Source organism: Parasteatoda tepidariorum, chromosome 10 (genome assembly GCF_043381705.1).
Source record: "Parasteatoda tepidariorum isolate YZ-2023 chromosome 10, CAS_Ptep_4.0, whole genome shotgun sequence".
Taxonomy (NCBI): Eukaryota; Metazoa; Arthropoda; class Arachnida; order Araneae; family Theridiidae; genus Parasteatoda; species Parasteatoda tepidariorum.
In genome coordinates this window covers 30,155,465-30,172,866 of record NC_092213.1, presented here as the reverse complement: position 1 = coordinate 30,172,866, position 17,402 = coordinate 30,155,465, and the positions used below count along the sequence as shown (strand labels likewise).

Sequence of the window (17,402 nt, the reverse complement as noted above, 5' to 3'; positions counted from 1 at the left end):
AGCACATTTTATAACTGGTGATAATAATTTTAGAAATCTAACAATATTTTGCATTGAGCTATATTTTTGCATTTGAACAATATTTAACAAACCATATTTAGCTATTTTTTAATTTTATTTTTCAGTTGAAAAAAAATATCAATACTTAAAAATTAATTAAATGAAAAATAAAAAAAGTTTTCACAAGCCAAAACTTATCAATTGAATACAACACAATGTTCATGAAGAACTTAATAAAGATAAATGATATACTAACTTGAAGAAGGTAAAGTGCCACTAAGTCCAGTTTCATCAAAAGATAATCCTAATAAAAAAAATCAATTGAGAACAAATTTAAATTTTAAAATAAATTTAGTAATATGCAATTAAAAGTAAAAAAATAAAACTTTTGTTTTAATTCTTTAACTTTAATTAAAGAGATTTCTTGAATTGTGATTTCGTAATATTTGTCATTTAGAACTGGCTTATCCACTTAAGCAAGGTGCAATACTACATTTTTTAAAGATACTTCTTACCTATTTCATACTTTTGGGAATACTTTTACATATTATTACTTTTTTTATGAAACTTCAAAGTATTCAAACTCTTTTAAGAACATAATAATATTTTTCTGTCATTGTAATTATTGTAATGTTTACTGAATACAATTCTTAAACAAATACTTCTAATTTCCAATTAAAAAATTTGGTTGCATAAATTTTTTTTCGGGCATAAGTGTTTAGTATCCTTTACAGATGAAAAAGAAATAAAACTAAGGGCCGATTAACGAAGAGTCGTGCGCATACGTAATCATGTTAGTAGCAAATATGATAATTTTTATAAAAACATTAGTGTTCTAAGCACTAAATATTTTTATCAGTAAACAATTTTTATCAGTTTCTGCAAATATGTTATAAATCTGCAGAAAATTAAATATTTTTAATTTTTTGAATTTATTTAAAACTAAAGAAATTGATACGTTTTTTTAAAAAAACTTGTTCCTCTTTTCATAGTAATTAATTTATCAAAGGTATAAATGTATACATACAGTGCCCGCTGTTTATTAAAATCACTTTCGTTTTATGCTCTTTTGATTTTATTAAGCGGCTGATTTTATTAAGAGGTGATTCAACATTTGACAACAAAAAAAAAAACACATTTTACAATATATCAAAAATGCACACACTTTAAAAGCTGAAATAATGACCACATTAATGCTTTATTTTAACTAATTTAACTAATTTAATTATTTTAATAAAGTAAAACCCTACATAAGATTAAATTTACAAAAGTTTTGCAAAAAACCGATTAATGGTTGCTTTAGTTGCAGTATTTATAATTAACTTTTCAACATCATTTGAGAGTTTATAGAAGTTTTTATAGTTTTCGATATTCCTCCTCTTTGTTCTAAAGCTTGCCGCAATACATTAAGTGCTTTTCTGACTTCCATTGAAGATGGTACTGATGAGTTTATTTTTATTTCATCTTCTGAGTCTGATTCCTCCATTTCTTGATGGGAAATAACTTTGCAATTTTTGATGTCTGTAACAATTTTAGAATCAGATTTTTCTCCTGATGTTTGCAGGTAATCGTCAATAGCTACGTAACGTGAAAAATTCTCGTCCATTTCATTTTCTTCATTGCTGATCATTTCTTTGAAACAGTTATGAGCCCCATCTCAATTGATGCTTCACGTTGACTACATTTAGGAAGCTTGTGCACAGACAGTTTTTGGAAATCTATTCAGGTTCTCTGTTAATATAGATTACAAAAGAAACTTCTCTCCCTTCTATGGTTCATTCAATAAAAAGTAAGATAAGAATTCGACCCCCTGTTGAGTGAGATAGGTTTCTCCAAACTTCATTCAAGTCAAGGAATTAACATTGATAAATTGATTTCTATGAACTCGCCGCTTACCACCCACATTTTTCCTTAACTCTTACACTATGTATATAGCAGGAAAGTGCTAACCACACCTGTTTCACAGGTTTGTGAGAAACTGTTGCTTCTTCTAAAAAAATCTTTAAACTTCGAAAAAATAAAATTTTACAAATAAGAACAAAAAAAGCTGAAATAGTGCACCTTTGATTTATTATGTAGTCAAAATTTTGATTTTAAAAAGCAGCGGCATTGATTTTATTAAAGGATGTTTTTAACATGTATTAATATTGTAACGATTCGGTTCTTGCCGATTTGATTTTATTATCCGGTGATTTTATTAGCGGCGGGCACTGTATATACATAAATATTGGGAGGGGGATATACATTCTAACCAAAAAGAAGCTTTCAGAATGAATGCAGTACAAAAAATATACGCATTTTACAGAGTAATATAAATTTGAATTAAATATTTTAATTAAACAAAATTAATAATGCGTAAACAAAAAGCAAATTAAAAGAAATTTTTTTATTGCATTCAGAAGTTTCCGCGGGCCGCACATCAACAGTCGACGGGCCGCATGTGGCCCGCTGGCCACAGATTGTGCACCCCTACATTAAATTATTACAAAAACAATTTTTTAATTTTTTTGAAAAAATTTTAATGAAATTTTAATAAGCAAAAAAAGATTGTTACAAAAAATTTAAAAACGAAAAAACAATAACGGTAAAACATGAAGCCTTTAAAACAATTACAAAAAATATGTCAATTTATTGTGCAATCATGTTTTAATCACAATATATTTTATATTATAGTATATAAAATTTTTATAGCAATATAAAATTTCTATAACAATATTTTTAATCTTAATTAATGAAATGAAATGATAGTGAAAGTCAATATGCAAAGTGTATTCCTGCATCTATATGTCAATAATTGCTATGCAAGCAAGAATAAAAAAAATGCATATATATAAAAATTTTAAATGCAAGTCTTAAAAAAATATATTTTTATAAAAATTTTAAAGTTAAATGTAAACTCTAAAATGTTTAAACATTAGTCAAACACGTAAAGAAACATTTTACATATTTATTCAAATGTCAAAGAAGTAATATAATTCAGTAAAGCAAATAGATACTTATATACTTTAAGACAAATATAACATCAAGAAAAAGGAGCATTATTAAATTCAACGATCAGATTTTATCTGGAAAGTCAATTAGACAAGTCCAATAAGGAAATGACGGATGACATATTCCAATTCCATTAGCAGGTGAATTTAAATAAGGCATTTATTGATTAAAATGTATTTATATTAAACACTCAACATTATATGAAATTTTTCCATTTAATTGTGATAATTATTCAAACATTTTAAAAAATATACAGAGCAAAATTAAAAAATGTTGTGGAAAGCAAAAAAATATCACCTTTTTTTGAACTTCCAAAAGTAATACATTTTTGCACAAATGATGATTTAGCAGCACTCCTTTGAGGTGTTTTTTCTGCCAAAAGGGAAACAAAACTTTCCTCCCTACAAAAATTAAAAAATATGGATAGATCATTTTCTTACATATAAATTATTTTTTTAAAAAAAGTGAATAACAAAAAAGTTCTATAATAATGAACAATAGAACAGTACATAAATAATTCAAGTATTAAACATCTTTAAATAATAAATGTAATGCGTTTTTTAGAGACTTCGGCAAATCTGTCGATGATTTTTTCAACATCCAAATCAATTTCTCGATGAATGTTTAATAAGGCGAGTCCATTTAATCGTTCTTGATTTTGAGTTGCTCTAAGCCAAGTCTTGAGATGTTGAAAAGGAGCGTTCTGCTGTTACTGCACTAACTGGCAGAATTATTAAAATTCTCAACAACATATTGATTGATGGGTACAAATCAATGTCACAGGCATTAATAATCTTGAAAAGATCGTTAGGCACTTAAAGTCCTGCTTCTGTTTCACGCTGCCATTTTGCCACCCAAAGACGAAATTCTGTTTCGACAACTTTTATGGAAGCATTTAAGAGAATCTTAAAAAACTCGGCAGTTTCACGAACGGCTATAAGATCATCTTCTAAAACAGTTTGACGAAGTAAAAAAACTCGTAGATTACAAAGTTTCATCACATCTGGGGAAAGTCTGTCCTTTAAATCTGTTAAAATAAAGGAATATAAATTGCCTTCCGAAAATATTCTTCTGGGGTCTGGTTATTATTTCTTTGTGTTTGTCGAGTATTTAGTCGAGTTTCGCAAGATTCTCATCTTCACCTTTATACAATCCTTGGTTAAACCTGTTGAAGAGCGCTTGGAGCTTCAACATTATTAATGTTTACAATGAAACTATGAGGAATTTCGTTCTAATCTTTTGGATTAAGATTCTTGAAAAAGTGAAGAACATAATTAGATGGGAAAAAAATCAATTTTTCCGACCTATCTAGGTATGTATGCCCCCTTAAAAATAATTTTTCAAATATTTTATTTCTTTTGTAAACTATTAAAAAAAGCACTATTTTTATTTTTTTTTGGGGGGGGGGCACGGCCATGACCTCTATGACCCCCCGCTGGATTCACCACTAAATGTAGTAGAAAATTCTTGAAAGAAAACAGATTTTGTAAGTTTCCCTACAGAATATTTGGTTCTGGAAAATTTCATTATAATTTCAACTTTTCGAAGTTTTAAAAGTCTCTTTGAAAGAAAAGAAATTTGTTCGCAAGATCATTAACAACATTTCTGTATTTAAGAAAGCTGTAAGTAATGGAGAGATTTACGTATCATGATCTGTGGCAACAACTTTCGGGCTGTGGCTGCGAGGAACTTAAAAAAAATCACAGAAAAGGACCAACTCAAAAGGTTTAACTCGTAGCCACCCCTGGGCAAACATCTACATGTTGTTTATTTTTTTTTAAAAATTTGCAAGTTTAAACTCTATTTGGCACCTTAGCGGTTATAGTTGGTGCGACAGATCACAATACGGAAATATGCCCTAAGTAACACATTCATAATCAAGTGTTTCAATGACAAATGCTAAAAAAAAGCATAAATGTAACACTTTTATATTTTGCCTTGTAAAACATAAACAAACACTCTTATTTCAAATACTAAATAAAATAAAGTCTTTGTATTTATCAAAATTTTGATTTGTTTTCAAAGGAGATCGGTCAAGATTAGATTAGAAATAAATCAATCTAGAAACTCAAATTTTAAGATTTGCATGAACACAAAATATACTAGACCCCCCAAAAAAGCGTTTTATTTCAATTTACAATTTATTTTAGTCTCATCTACAGACACTATGCAAAGATATTTGATTTTTTTCACAGCTGTATTGTTGAAAGAAATATAATAAATTTTTAAAGATACTGATATTTTAAGCAAATAAGTATAATTGCACACTTGATTGTTGCTTTAAATGTGAAGATTTCATTTTAAAAAACGTGAAACTCAAGACTAAATTTAAAGAGACAACAAAATTTTGAAAACAGTTTTTACTTATTGATAAAATAAAAAATATAATTAACAATACATTACATTATTTAAATTTCCCTGCAAAGAAATGATTGAAATACCGACTATTGAAATGGTAAACAAACCGAAATTCACCGCTTTAGAGGAGAAGGACCCTAACAACAAATCTCTTCTCCGCATGATTTTAATTATTTGTAAATTACTAATCTAATTAATCATAAAATAAAATGTGTAGAATAATTTAGAAGAATATCACAGCAAAATTAAAAATTATTAGGCGCAGATTTAATACTTTTTTTCTCATAGCAAGCTATATGCTACTATTCTCTCTCAAACAATACTTTCAATTAGTTACCGTACCAAACTAATCATTGTTTTCTTCTGTTTTGTTTCACGTGTTAAAAATATAAAGATAAAACTATAANTGATTTTAATTATTTGTAAATTACTAATCTAATTAATCATAAAATAAAATGTGTAGAATAATTTAGAAGAATATCACAGCAAAATTAAAAATTATTAGGCACAGATTTAATAATTTTTTCTCATAGCAAGCTATATGCTACTATTCTCTCTCAAACAATACTCTCAATTAGTTACCGTACCAAACTAATCATTGTTTTCTTCTGTTTTGTTTCACGTGTTAAAAATATAAAGATAAAACTGTAAATTTAATCGTTAATTATGGCTCCAACTAAAAAACAACGACCCAACAATGATCCAGATGAAAATATGAGCAGTTCCGATGAAAATGAGGATATGTATGGAACTGGCAGTGAGGAAATGGTTAGTTTCATTATTTAATGTTGTGATTCATATGTGCTTAATATTTTTTACTCATCATTTCCTTAAAAAATTAACAGTTCCCCGATTATGCAATTCTATTAAAAGCTGTTTATCAATATTTTTACTTATAAAGGAAATTTTGTTTGCAGGAAATGATTGAAGTTGATTTTGATGTAAAAATGCCAGAAGTGACAGATTTCCATGGCATTAAAAATCTCTTGACACAGGTTTACATCTTTATTATTCATGGTTTGATTTTTCTTATTTCAGTTATTTGATACACTTTTATTGAATAAATTATTTGATACTGTGTGATAGTTTTAAATAATATGAATTTTAATTTATTGACTGCTGCCTGGTAACTGTATGTATGCTACGTTAAAAATTTTTGAATTTACTATCCTATAGTATCTACTTAGAAACTTATTAGTACGGATATAATCGGGAGATGTTTCCGTTAAGCGGGGGTGATTGTATTTCGGAATTTTGGGTTTTCTTATAATTCTCCTGCGTCTAAAAACAAGGAGATTTCCATATTGTGCTCTGTGGCAGAATAATGGCCAAGTCTGGGCAGCTTACGGGCAGTGGCCCGTGAGAAACTAAAAAAAAACTCCACAGAAAAGGACCAAATCGAAAAGTATAACTTGTTGCCACCCCTGGGCAAATATCTACAGGTTTCAATTTTTTTTTTTTTTTTAAATTTGCAAGTTTAAAATATATTTGGCACCTTGGCTGTTGTAGTTGGCGTGATAGATCAAGATACAGTAATATCCCCCTTAAAACTAGAAACAGAGTATGTGATTTTTCCGCAAATGTTTCACAGAATTCTACGTATGTCAAAGCGAAATTTTGAATCTTCTACTAAATCCCATTGTTGAGAGGTTTACATGCGTGTGATTCTTCTTCCAAAAGGCTCCCTTGAATTAGTTACTTGAAAGGTGTGATATTCTTCAGTAGTAAGTGTTTAAAGTATTGTGTTTTATTCAGTAGTAATTCTAAATACTAGTTCAAAAAATTATGTTAAATATAAAACATGTTTGGAACATAAATTGATATAGATTTTTTGCACACAAATTTTCGGGGTTTTTCACTTTGTGTCACAGTTCTCCTTGGCATCGATATCTGTTCCCACCAAACACCACAGCTAAAAAATCTTTGTACTTATACAAATTTTACAAAAATGTCTGTTGTTTTCCTAAAGATTGACTTTGAATCACTAAAGTTGGTCACTTCAAGGATCTTTTTTTTTGCACGCTATTATACGAATTTGCCCAGCTTGGCAACTTTTTGGTGCAGGTCCTGATGTAGGAACTTTGTGAGCATTTAGATGAAAAGTAACTTAATAATTTAAAATAATATTCCAACCATTAAACAATTCTGTAAAAAAATTATTTAAAAAAAAAAATTCTTTAATGACTTGGAATTTTAACTATTATTTAAACTTGATTACAATTATGAACTGTTTCAAATTTTAATTTAATGTGTGATCTTTTTTTGTTAGAAAGTTTCATCTACTTGGGTTTATTGTATTTCTTCCAGGGCAATATTTTCTGTGTTTTTTCCCCCACTGTAGAAGATGATTGTCATCCCTTTCACTAATATTTAAAAACACATCAATGTTTACTTTTTCTCTATTTAATATGAAAATATATTTGTTCCAGTTATTTCTGAAAGCTCATATCAACACATCAGAATTAACTGACTTGCTTATTCATCAAAAGAAAATAACAGGAGTTATTAAGGTATTTTTTTACTGTAATAGTATTTTTACAGTTTACAAAAATAAGTGCACAATTATTTGTGTATGTCAATGATTCTGTCGCAATTGTGGTGTGTACAGTTGTGTCTTTTGTGCTGTTTTTATTCTTGTATATTAAGTAGCCCTTATCTTTTTATTGTATCTGTATCTTATTTTTTGTTTTTCATCATATTAATTGGTTTATGGGCATTGTATTTTAATTTGTCTCAATTCAGTTTGATTGGTTTATGATTCTTGAATAAGTCTAAAGAAAATTGGTAATCATAGAAATTGTACCTTACTTTGTTGTTAACTTTTTTTGCATGTGTTAATTCAGTTACATAGTTAATGCATCATTTAGTCTATAAGGAAAGGAAATAAATATTGTGTTGACTATACCTTTTAATTTAAATAAAGGAGTAAATTCATTTTGCACCCTAGATAATACTTGTAAGATTCAATAGGAAGTAATATGTAATCACATTGACTTTACCTTACAACTTAAAAAAGCTATTTTGTATCCTTTTTTCTTTTTTTTTTTTTTCTTTTTGTTNCTGATTTCTTTTTTTTTTTTTTTTTTTTCTTTTTTTGTATTTTTTAAATGTACAATGCAATAGATGTGTTTTTGCTTAAAAAAAAATTTTTTTTCACTTGAATTTTTCTAGCAAGCTGATGATGATGGCATGAATGTAGATGAGGATGACGATGACTCTGATTTAGATGTAACTTTTGGTGTGTTTTCTGTAGTTAATCTTACTGATAAAAGGGTAAGAAAATTCTGTGTTTTTATTTCATTTATCTATCTACATTTTAATTTCTTGTTTCTGTTTCAATTATTGTTTTATTTTCAATGTTTTCCTTTAAAATGTAGAAAAGTAATTAAACAATTTTTTTTCCTACACCTATCTGCAGCATTTCTGCTATCAGATAAACACTCATGGCATAAATATGTGTATTTTATTAATTATTCAAAACCTAATAAAATTCTAAATTTTAAAAAATAAAATAGCATAGAGTTTGTTTAGTCTTTTGTATTTTATCATTAAATTAAGTTAATGTTTTTTTTTAATTTTTTATATCACCTAAGGGATTTCCTTCTTTATCTCCCATTATTAAATGCTCCCACCTTTGAGGATGGAAGAAAATTCCTAAGTATCAGTCATTTTTGGTGTGATTGATTTATTCTTAAAAAAGAATCAGCTGAAATTAAAAAATTCTTTTAAAAAATTTATTTGATCCTATGAATATCAGTACTTACAAAGCTGTTAGTGTCCCAAACTTCAAATTATATTCATGATCATATGCTTGACAATTCATATTTTAGGTTGTTTACCAGCCTTAAAACTGTTTCAAATTNTATAAAGTTTACTACCAAAGAGGACAAAAGACTTCGAAAATGATATATTTTACTTTTTATGCTTGAAAAATAAAGTAATATTAGTTAACATGCTCAAAAGCTTTTAAAATTAAAATAGTTTTTAAAAAGTAGTTGTTATGAAAAGATAATGTAATACCATATATTTTATTCCTGTTGACCTGGAAAAAATTACTTCTTTTTGAATATGAACCCTGTTATTAAAAAACTAGATCACTGATATTTCTTTAGATAAAAAAAGAACTAGACTTTTTTTTCTTGAAAATTCTGTGCTCTTTACCTTATTAACATAAAAAGCTCTAACTAGATATAGACAATAATACCTGGTCTAACAGTTATACATGATTGTTTCAAGCCACTGTTGTTAAATGAATAACAAGCTACTTCTTAAAAGGCATTATTTGGTATAATAAAAGACCCTTGAGTAAGCTATGTTTGTTCTTTTTGTAGAATTTAGATTGTGTGAAGCAAATCACCGCCTACCTACTGAGCCATTGCAAAAAGTCCTCCAAAGATGAACAATTCCAGTTGTTAAGAAATATTTTAGAAAACAGAGAGAAGAATGTTGGTCTCATTATCAGTGAAAGAATGTTGAACATTCCTCCCAAAATTGCTGTTCCTCTCTATACAGGCTTAAGGTAAGATTCTATTTAAAGTTGTAATTATATTTTAACAAATAGTACATTGAAATATTTGTGTGTTTTCATAGTTCTGTATTTTTATTCCTCTAGTTATGACATGGAGAAAGCTACAGCTAAGGGTGGAAACTTTAAATTTGACTACTACATTCTGATCAGCAAAATAGTTGTTTTCAAGGAAGCTAAACAAACATACAATGTTGTATATGCAAATGCTGAAGAAGAGCTCATTTCTGAGGTTTGTCATGTCAATATTTAAACTTATGCATTGCATCTTGACATCATGCTTACAAAAGAGTCTCACTTAAACAAATTTTTTCATGAATATATCTTCTCAATTTTTCATCCTTTTTGGATTTTTTTTTTTTTCCCTGTGTTTATCTTTTTAATTTTCACATTTTTGAGGAAAGTAATAATTGAAGGTTGGAATTACGTGCAACCAATTTTTTAAAATAAATATTAACTATTGTTAATTTTACAATTAGTTGCATAGTTAAATCACAAATTTTTGCAGCCTATTAAAATGAATTAAAAGCTCTTAATTACGTAATTAGAATAGAATTCAAAATGATTAAACCAATTAAAAACTATACTTCCAGTGGAAAAATACGCTATGCAGCAGAAATTCCAAGAGGAGTTGAAACTAAAGAAACAATAAAAAGTGTAAATTATGAAAAAATACGACAACCGAAGCTGACGTCTTCATGGGGTACCTGCTCCGGAAGCCATAAGTACAAAACCTTTTCTATCGAGAGAGCACGACAAGTGTCTAAATGCTCTCTCTGTACCCCAAAGTTTTTGCCAAAGGAAATACATTACAAAATGTAAAATACATTAAGCAAATACAAAAGTATAAAATCAAGACTAATACATAAGAAAAAAACGCTCAAAAACTTGAAAACAAATCCTATAACCAAATTACACTACTGACTACCAAGCAACAGCTAAATTGAATTGAACTGTAGCTCTTAATTACCTTAGAGCTAATAATCAGATTTTTATATACTACTTGGAATCTTCAATCGTTCAATGTTTCAGAGAGATTATGATATGCTAATTAATAAATAATAATTATTGGTTAAGTTGCAAAATCAGGTTTAAAAGAAAGGTAACTTTTCTGAATAATGCTCTGGCTGAATATAAGTATACTCTTATGATTAACTGAGGTCATACTTATTGGTTTTGGTTGCCTTTAACCATACACATTTAGTTTAAAAGCTTGTTAAACGTAGTTCGAGGGTTTTATATATTTTAAAAGAATGCTATAGTTTGTTTTTTTGAATCACAGTGGAGTACTCCTTTGAAAATGTGAAACTATTAATTAAATATTTTTGCCATTCTGTTTTACATATTTATTTAAAACTTATACTAATTACAGGTAGCCACTATTACATATTTATTTAAAACTTATACTAATTACAGGTAGCCACTATTTCTTTTGATTTTTCTGTGGCAAGTGAACTGGACAGTGGTCTTAGTGGTGCTTGGACAGATGAAGATAAAGAAGGTCATAGAAAGCGAAGAGTTATGTTGTTCCCTGCTTCTAAGTATGAAGAGATGTGTCACAAATTGACTGCTGAGCTTGGAACATAAAACGCTCTGTAAAAAAATCCAATTGTTGTAAATAGTAAAAAATAAAAAATATTATCCTTTTGGATTTATCAATTCTAAAAGGTATAATTATGCATACTGGTCTATATTTTTAGAAACTCTTAAAATTTAGTAACAAAATTTACAAAATTAATTTTAAGAGAAGCGGAACACGGAATGTATGACATAATGAAAAGTTATAAATGAGAATTAATTTTACGTGTTATTTGTAATCATAACCTTATATTATTTATGTGAAATTAATAACCATATTATATTAAATTGGAAACTATATAACATAACTAATTCACATGAGTTTCAAGTATACTTGCTTGATTTTTATTTCAAATTAGATAGTATTAAATAAAGTAGACAAGGGATTATTAGCTTCCTTCAAAATTGTCTATTATAAAATATTTCACATTCTAATTTTTTTCTTCTTATCCTGATTATAGATACTCTGTAAGTGTCACTTACCTGGTTCTTCCATTAGGCTCCTTAAATATTTAGATTAATTTTAGAAAACATTTAATTTCTTCTTTTTTAATTTTTTTTATGTCAAGTCAAGTGCGAGCTTTTAAACAACATATCTTGAGAAAGAAAAATTTTATTTTTCAACAACAATGGATCAATAATCATTTTTTGCAGTAAAAACGAAGTTATATCTATATATATTCCCGAAAAGAAGCACTTAAATTTGCAATAATTTTTGAGAAAATTATAGTTTTAAAAATATTTCTTTAAGTCCATAAATAAAACTGTCAGTTGCACTTATGCCAGCAGTAGATTAGCACATGTGTCATTTTTTACAATGGTTAACTATTCTTGAATCGAATTTTTTTTTTATCTCCTCATACTACTTTTACTTTCGTAGTTACAAGTTTATAAGTCTTAATCAATACTTTCGAGGAAATTAAAATTTCAACAAGAAAAAAAAAGCTTTTCCTTAGTTTATTATTAAAAATGACCTTCCAGTATGTCAAATTCGAAGTCTAATTTCACTCTTGCGGTGTGCGTGTTACTTTTTGCTACATTTTCCAACAGTTAATAATTATTTTTTTTTTATTCCCATACTTTCTGTATATACCATAATTTTTATATTTTTCTTTCATAGCTGGCATTGAACAGCGACCAAATTCTGAGTTTATGACTATGTGTGTTCAATTTCGTAGCCTTGTAATTTTAAACCCAATCTAGAAGAGACATTGGTGCAAATTAGCCTCCATGGATGACTTTTTGATGGAACTAACCCGAAGGCAAAGGGCATTTTAACCCATGATCCGTCGTTCTCTGAGGATATTTTATATGTTTAATGCGGACTTGAACATTTAAAACAGCGACAATGGCTCTTACGAAATTTTTATCTAAGAAGATAATATTTTCAAATGCTTTATCGAGTAAGCAATTTGATGTCTAGTAATTAACAATAAAAAAAAAATATGGAAAATGACGTTGAACTTTTAAGGGCCGTACTATCTTTAATAGCTTATGGGCCCCACTAAACTTAAATTTGGCTCTGGCATCTGAATATCGTTGAACCGATTCCATCTTCACTTGGATTTTCTCTATTGCATACAGCCATTGATCGTTATACTAGATAGCCAGAAGCTTATCCCATCACTCATATGACTGCTGAAATTGTCGCAACCACTTATTACATGAGTGGATACCAAGAGTTGGTGTTCCGGGACTGATAAATACACACCAAGCAGTCAATTTGAGTTACCTCTTAATGCAAGCCTCGGCCTACAAAAAATCCATTAGAAGTCCTCGCAAACATCCACGATTTAAGCAATTTTTGATCCAGGGAAACTTATTCTTCTTGAACGTCTTTTTGAGACATTATTCATGCAGAAAACCTATTTACTAGCACCATACCATGGACCATATGCCAGAACAATAACGATATTTGTGTATGGGAGGATAAAATTGAGTCAGCGTATGTCGAAGCAAACTCCAAAGACGTTACCGGGTAACGATCTTGGGCTAATAACTCTAAACAACATGACGCTCCGGCACGAATTTCTCGTTCTGGATGCCGGGTCCATTTTCAGAAAAAGTACATGCTTGATCGATAGTCGGCTCCCACCCCTTTCGCAGTAGTGTTGGCAACAATAGGAGAGAGAAAGGGTTTGCGCCAAAAACATCGCAAAAGAAGTTGTACGAAAGCAATCGCAAGCTACGGTGTTTTTGTACGTACATAGACAGTTCAGTTTTTGTTGTACAACAAGCAAATTTATTCTATGTTTTATATAATATGAGTGCAATAAGTATTTGTTTCTTTTTTTTTTTTTTGGTAACATTGGTCAAAACGAAAGCCACGATTGAGTTGATTTGTGTCAAAATGCAAGCCACGATAGTTTCTTTGCCAATGTTAGAATTGATGTACATTCTGTAGATTGGATGTTGTTGGTCCTTCAAAACCAGGATCTCAAAAGTTTCGTTGTTATAGTCATGGACATTTATAGCCACAGCTTGTATTTAGGGGCCTTATTATCTAAGCGGTGCTTCTGTTCCGCTGAATGCATTGAAGCGTGGTGATTGCGGGTGAGAATCTTGCTTTAACCCTGGATGCTCCGATGTACTGTCTTCATCTCAATCGCATGCAAGGCCAGTAGAACTGTAAATATTTTTGATTAATTAATTAATGTGGAGGGGGCAAAAAAGGAAAAGAAAATAGGAGAAAGGGAAGTTTTTAAAACAACAATATAAATTATTTCCAAAGGAACTAGACTAATACAATTCCAACCTGGCGAGTAGCGACTTATAACAAGAAAATGCTGTTTACTAGTTAAATTTAGTAGGAATAACACGATCTGTTACGTAGGCTATCGTATACCCAATTCAGAGAATATGGTCGGTTTGTTTTTTCAGAGAAGTAATGTATTTCACCCATCAAATTTTCATTCAATTTGCATACGCGAAATGTCCATGGACAGCGAGAATGGTATTTCAGTATTTTGTCTTCTTCGCATGCGGATGAGTACAGTTAGTAAGAATGATCCTTAAAAAGTGGTAACTATGATTATTATTTTTGTTCACTCCACGCTTTATGGCAACAGCCACTTAATAAATTTTTGTTGATGTTGATGGACGGGGCATTGTAGACAAAAAATTTCAGAACTTAATTTATTACGTAAATTGAACACGTTATTAACAGCAGAGTTTAAAATTTTTAAGAAAATTCAATGTCTCGAAAAAAGCAACGAATTGAGCTTGATACTCCAATTGTTAGAAAGTAAGTTTAGATAAAATGAAATTAGTAGGCTTAATATTGTTGACATTTAAAAGCTAGACACCGGAATGCTATTGTGCCTTAGAAACATTCTTTATTTAATTTAATATTAGTTCTATGAATGTCGTCGTATTATTATAGACTAAATTCTATTATCTCTTATTCACTGAGATAAACATATCCGAAATATAAAATTTTAATTTATTTTGCTGTGGTTATAGCGATATGTTGATTGCAAATCATGTTATGTTTATAATATTTCAGAATTTTGTAGTATTTTTTTTTAAAAAACAAATTAAGCTAAGAGTTTGGTATTTATGGTTTTGAATTGTATATTTGCAGGCTTAAACCAAGGTAAACTTTTTTATTTATATTTTAAATGCATGAAATAGCATGACGTTTGTGGTTGTTTCAATAGTACGTTTGTGGCAAATAATGACGTTTGTGGTTGTTTCACTACTAATTAAAATTTTTGGTTAAGGTGTAAAATGGGGTATAACTTAGATTGGGAACTGTAGCCCTTACTATATCACTTTGATCAAGATTTTTTATTATTAGAAATTTTACCTTTTAGTCATTTTTCCTGTTTTCTGCCAAAACATCAGTAATTATCAAATTACGAGGGATACCTTTTTACAAACTATTACCTATTTTTTTTTTTACACATTTTTATAAAATTATCTTTGTAAGGCTAGTTTTTTATTTTTTGTTCTAAAGATTTAGATGTAGCATACTTCAAAGATGTCTAAAGTAATGCAATGTAATTAACTTATTACTGCAATAAAAAATTTAATGAATATTTTAACTCTAAGTGATGTGCTTTTATTTTATCAAGTGTTGAATGGATATTGTAAAAGATGTTGATTGACCTTATAAATACTTACTTAAATGCAAAAAAACTTAACTTTTAGGTTAAAAACTAAGCTTAAATTTATCTTATAATGAAATACCTTTATTTTACAACACTAATTTTTTTGTAGAATTATTTAAATTAGTGATATGTTTAAAGGAAATTTTCTCTTTTTACATCAATGTATTTGGACATTAAGATCGGATTTAGGTTCATTTTGACAAATTTCTGTATTCTACTGCCATTTTAAATACCAACTTTATTGTTTAAATTTTTTTTTAAATTCATGAAACTTTGTTCTTAATTATGCTTATATTTAAGACTTATTGCTGCTTATTTTATTGGTTTTTACTTATGGAAACACAGTTCTAATAAGTGTATCTTATTTTATTAAAGAATCTTATTCCTTGTTATTTATTTTAATGATGAATTATTTTAATCGCAGAGGATATGATGGTCCAAGTCTAAAGAATGATGATGATGCTAAAAGGTTTGTGATATCAATTTTCTGTTATTTATTTATTTTTATTTTCTTAAATGTTATGAATTAAATCTTTCAATTCATATGAGTTAAATCTACCAATAATTTTTTCATAATGCTTTGTTAAATCCCAGGAATTAGTTTTTTACGACTGTGTGTACTTGATGAAAATATAATATTTAATAAATTTAACAATGCTAGATATTTTTTTTAAGAAAATAAAATCAAATTTATTGTCAAATACTATGAAAAGGCTGGTATAATCTGCAAATTTAATAAGCTGGAATTGATTATTCTGTTTTTAACCTGCTGACGGTTTAGCAAATGGGCAAAATTTGCTAAAAAATGGTGATTTAAGCATTTTTAAAAATGGGTGGTTTAGCAATAAATATTCCCCTATCTACTAACATGGAAAAACTAGTTTTGCTACGTAGAGACGACTGCAAGTTGAATCGAGACTTTTTACTTGCAGAACCGTCAATGGGTTAATGTTGTCTTTGAAAAGTTTTTTATATTTTAACTCAAAATAGGTTTTTAAAATTAATTATTATTTTTGTATTTACAGGAAATATGATGAAGATTCTGTAGCAGTCAAGAAACCTAAGTATGATTTTCAAGTATTTTGTAATATTTTTTGTAATTAACTTTATTGTTATAACTATTTTTATATAGGTAAGACATTATATCAGCTTTTATTTAAGATTTGTAAGCTGTTTTTCCTAGCTTTCCTTTTTTTTCCCCAAGTGTTTGCCTTTATTAAACTTCATTAATATTATTTTTTTATGTGCATATAATAGCATAAAATTAATGCTTCATAAGTTAAAGCAATGTTTTCATTCTTTTTTTGCTGTCATAAACTTTGTAACACTTGTAAACTTTGTAAACATAAAATGTCCAAACTTAATTAGATTCTAATTAAGTATAAGAAAACATCAAGCTTTTAACGAGATGTTTGATACTTATTTTTAATACTTCTTTAAAGAGAGTTCGTTAACAATAGAAATGTTTGACATTATTTCTTAATTTTTTTATATCATATATTGTTACATTAATAACCAATTAAATCTTGAATAATTAAATAAAGTAAATGTGAAATTATATGTAAATTGTTAAAAAGTTTATGTAAATATTTTTTATAAATTACTGATAGGATGGAAAACAATGGGGAAGAGTCTGGTAGAAACAAAGGAAGGGAGAGTCCCAATAGTGCTCTGTACCAAGAAAATCCCCTTCCACCTACTGGGCAAACTATAAAGGTAAATATTGCAAGGTTTTGATGTATATGTATTTATTTTAATATGTTCTTGAAATTATTGATGTCCATTGAATCAAAACCGTTAAAATTTAACATGAACCACCATCACTCCACGCTTTATGG

The 17,402-nt window shown here is 28.3% G+C and overlaps 3 protein-coding genes across 3 annotated transcripts in view; 2 read left to right on the top strand and 1 right to left on the bottom strand.

Moving 5' to 3' along the window:
* LOC107446881 (nuclear pore complex protein Nup107) overlaps nt 1-5,517 on the bottom strand; it is a 41,817-nt gene extending 36,300 nt beyond the window's left edge. The window contains exons 1-3 of the mRNA XM_043042034.2: nt 5,395-5,517; nt 3,289-3,392; nt 257-304 (exon numbers count right to left, since the gene is read on the bottom strand). Of these exons, the coding sequence (XP_042897968.1) occupies nt 257-304; nt 3,289-3,392; nt 5,395-5,396 (154 nt within the window). The 5' untranslated portion in view covers nt 5,397-5,517. The remainder of the gene's footprint in view (nt 1-256; nt 305-3,288; nt 3,393-5,394) is intronic.
* Nucleotides 5,518-5,907: 390 nt separating this feature from the next.
* LOC107446882 (protein BCCIP homolog) lies at nt 5,908-11,555 on the top strand. Its single transcript, XM_016061658.3, has 7 exons — nt 5,908-6,117; nt 6,267-6,344; nt 7,779-7,859; nt 8,521-8,622; nt 9,681-9,868; nt 9,962-10,106; nt 11,291-11,555. Exons 1-7 carry the CDS (start codon nt 6,016-6,018, stop codon nt 11,459-11,461), a joined length of 867 nt encoding a protein of 288 aa, XP_015917144.1. The 5' UTR covers nt 5,908-6,015; the 3' UTR covers nt 11,462-11,555.
* Nucleotides 11,556-14,510: 2,955 nt separating this feature from the next.
* Nucleotides 14,511-17,402, top strand: part of LOC122268224 (putative pre-mRNA-splicing factor ATP-dependent RNA helicase PRP1) — a 25,856-nt gene continuing 22,964 nt past the window's right edge. Inside the window, 4 exon segments of the mRNA XM_071186112.1 lie at nt 14,511-14,696; nt 15,989-16,033; nt 16,590-16,628; nt 17,175-17,280. Coding sequence (XP_071042213.1) covers nt 14,647-14,696; nt 15,989-16,033; nt 16,590-16,628; nt 17,175-17,280 — 240 coding nt within the window. The 5' untranslated portion in view covers nt 14,511-14,646.